This window comes from Scyliorhinus canicula, unplaced genomic scaffold (assembly GCF_902713615.1).
Source record: "Scyliorhinus canicula unplaced genomic scaffold, sScyCan1.1, whole genome shotgun sequence".
In the NCBI taxonomy this organism is placed as follows: domain Eukaryota; kingdom Metazoa; phylum Chordata; class Chondrichthyes; order Carcharhiniformes; family Scyliorhinidae; genus Scyliorhinus; species Scyliorhinus canicula.
In genome coordinates, this window is record NW_024055726.1 from 933816 (window position 1) to 935530 (window position 1715).

Genomic DNA, 1715 nt, shown 5'->3' on the forward strand with positions numbered 1-1715 from the left:
GTAGGGACTGTTAGTTTCTATAATATACACATGGGCTGTTATTTTCTAGAATGTACACAAGGACTGTTATTCTCTATAATATACACAGGGGCTGTTATTCTCTATAGTATACACATTGAACTCGTAGTTTGGGATCTGACTGTAAACCCCCTGAGCATTTAGCGGAATGGTTGCAGTATTGCCAAATTGTGGGCCGTGGAAATTACGTCTCTATCTCCCTCCCTCTCTGAGTGATTTGGAGAAGAAGGTTCAGAAAAGGGAAGCAGTTCTAGAACAAACTTGGCGTCAGAGGAACTGTTTGTGCTAACACTCTCTCGCAGCACTAGAAAGGGGCTCCGAGCAAGTACCGAGCACAGGCAGGGAAAGAGTCACAACCATTGTACTCACAGGGTCGAGGCGCCATCACTTCGCCTGGCGCCAGGGTGAGGGCATGTGCCGTGCCTTCGGCCTGATCCTCTTTGTGGCTAACGCTGTCTCCATCTTCAGCCTGATCCTCATCGCTATGAGCCGCTTCGTCCTCATCTCGGACGCCCGGTGGTTCGACCGGGTCTACTCCCGCCGCACGATGCCCTTCTTCCTGGCCCTGCCCTGGTTGTTGGGCCTGCATCTCTTCGGGCCCCTCTGGAATATCTATGTCTTCCTGCCGCCTGTCTGCACCTGCAGCTTCCACCGGGAGCGAGGGAGGCCTTACACCACCATCCTCATGTTCTTCATGTTTGGACTTGGACTGAGCTGCATTGGGATTTTCTACTTCCTCATCCATCGCAAGGTGAAGGCGGCTTCCCAGGCACTGGAGGGGTACCGGCTGGAGGGCGATGGTCGCGGGAGGAAGCCAACGGGGGCAGGGGTCCCCGCTGCAGACAGCGGGATCGCCGACGGGCCCAGCGCCAACCCTCTCCGGGGAGGCCCCACCAGGTCGACTAATGCCACCAGCGTTGAGATCGCAGCCCCTGGCAGAGAAATCGCCCTCCAGGCCGGGGAAAGCGGGACCTCCAGCTGCCAGGCCAAGAGGAGCAGCAGCGGCGAGTTTCGCAAGGTGACCCGCATGTGCTTCGCCATGTTCCTGGTCTACGTGACCTGCTACTTCCCCTTCTGCTTCCTGCATGTGGTGGACGGGAAGAAGCGGGCCCCCGTTCTCGTCCACATGGTGGCCGGCAATTTCACCTGGCTGAATAGCTGCATCAACCCAATCCTCTACGCCATAATGAACCGGCAGTTCAAGGACGCCTACTGGGGGGTCCTGCGCAAGGGAGCCAGCCTCGCCCGCCCGTGGAGGCAATAGGAAGTTTCTTTGAGCACACCTTCCCACCTCCCTCCCACCCAAGAGTCTGTTGCATAGGAACAGGATCAGGACTTTCACCCCCTCTGCTCAAGCCTGCTACACATCAACAGGTGGAAGCTATTCTTCCCCCTCTACTTTGACTTGGTGAGGCCACGACTGGGAGATTGTTTGCCTCCTCATGTAAAGAAGGTCAGTTTAGCACCAGAGTGAGAGCAGCGACGGTTTACCAGAATTATTCCTGAGATACCATGAATGGCATTGGAGGAGAGATGGAGTCAGTTAGGATTGTATTATCCGGCGTTCAGACGAATGTTGGAGGGTCTTATAGAAACCTACGAATTTAGAACAGGATCAGACAGGGTAGATGCAGGATGGAAAATCTCGATGGTGGGAGTTTCCATAACCAGGGGGTCTCGGTTTGAGGATACGGAGT

The 1715-nt window shown here is 55.1% G+C and overlaps 1 protein-coding gene across 1 annotated transcript; it reads left to right on the forward strand.

Moving 5' to 3' along the window:
- The first annotated feature begins 430 nt into the window (after positions 1-430).
- On the forward strand, positions 431-1282 carry LOC119960708 (G-protein coupled receptor 84-like). Its single transcript, XM_038788317.1, has one exon. It carries the CDS (start codon positions 431-433, stop codon positions 1280-1282), a length of 852 nt encoding a protein of 283 aa, XP_038644245.1.
- Positions 1283-1715: the final 433 nt, after the last annotated feature.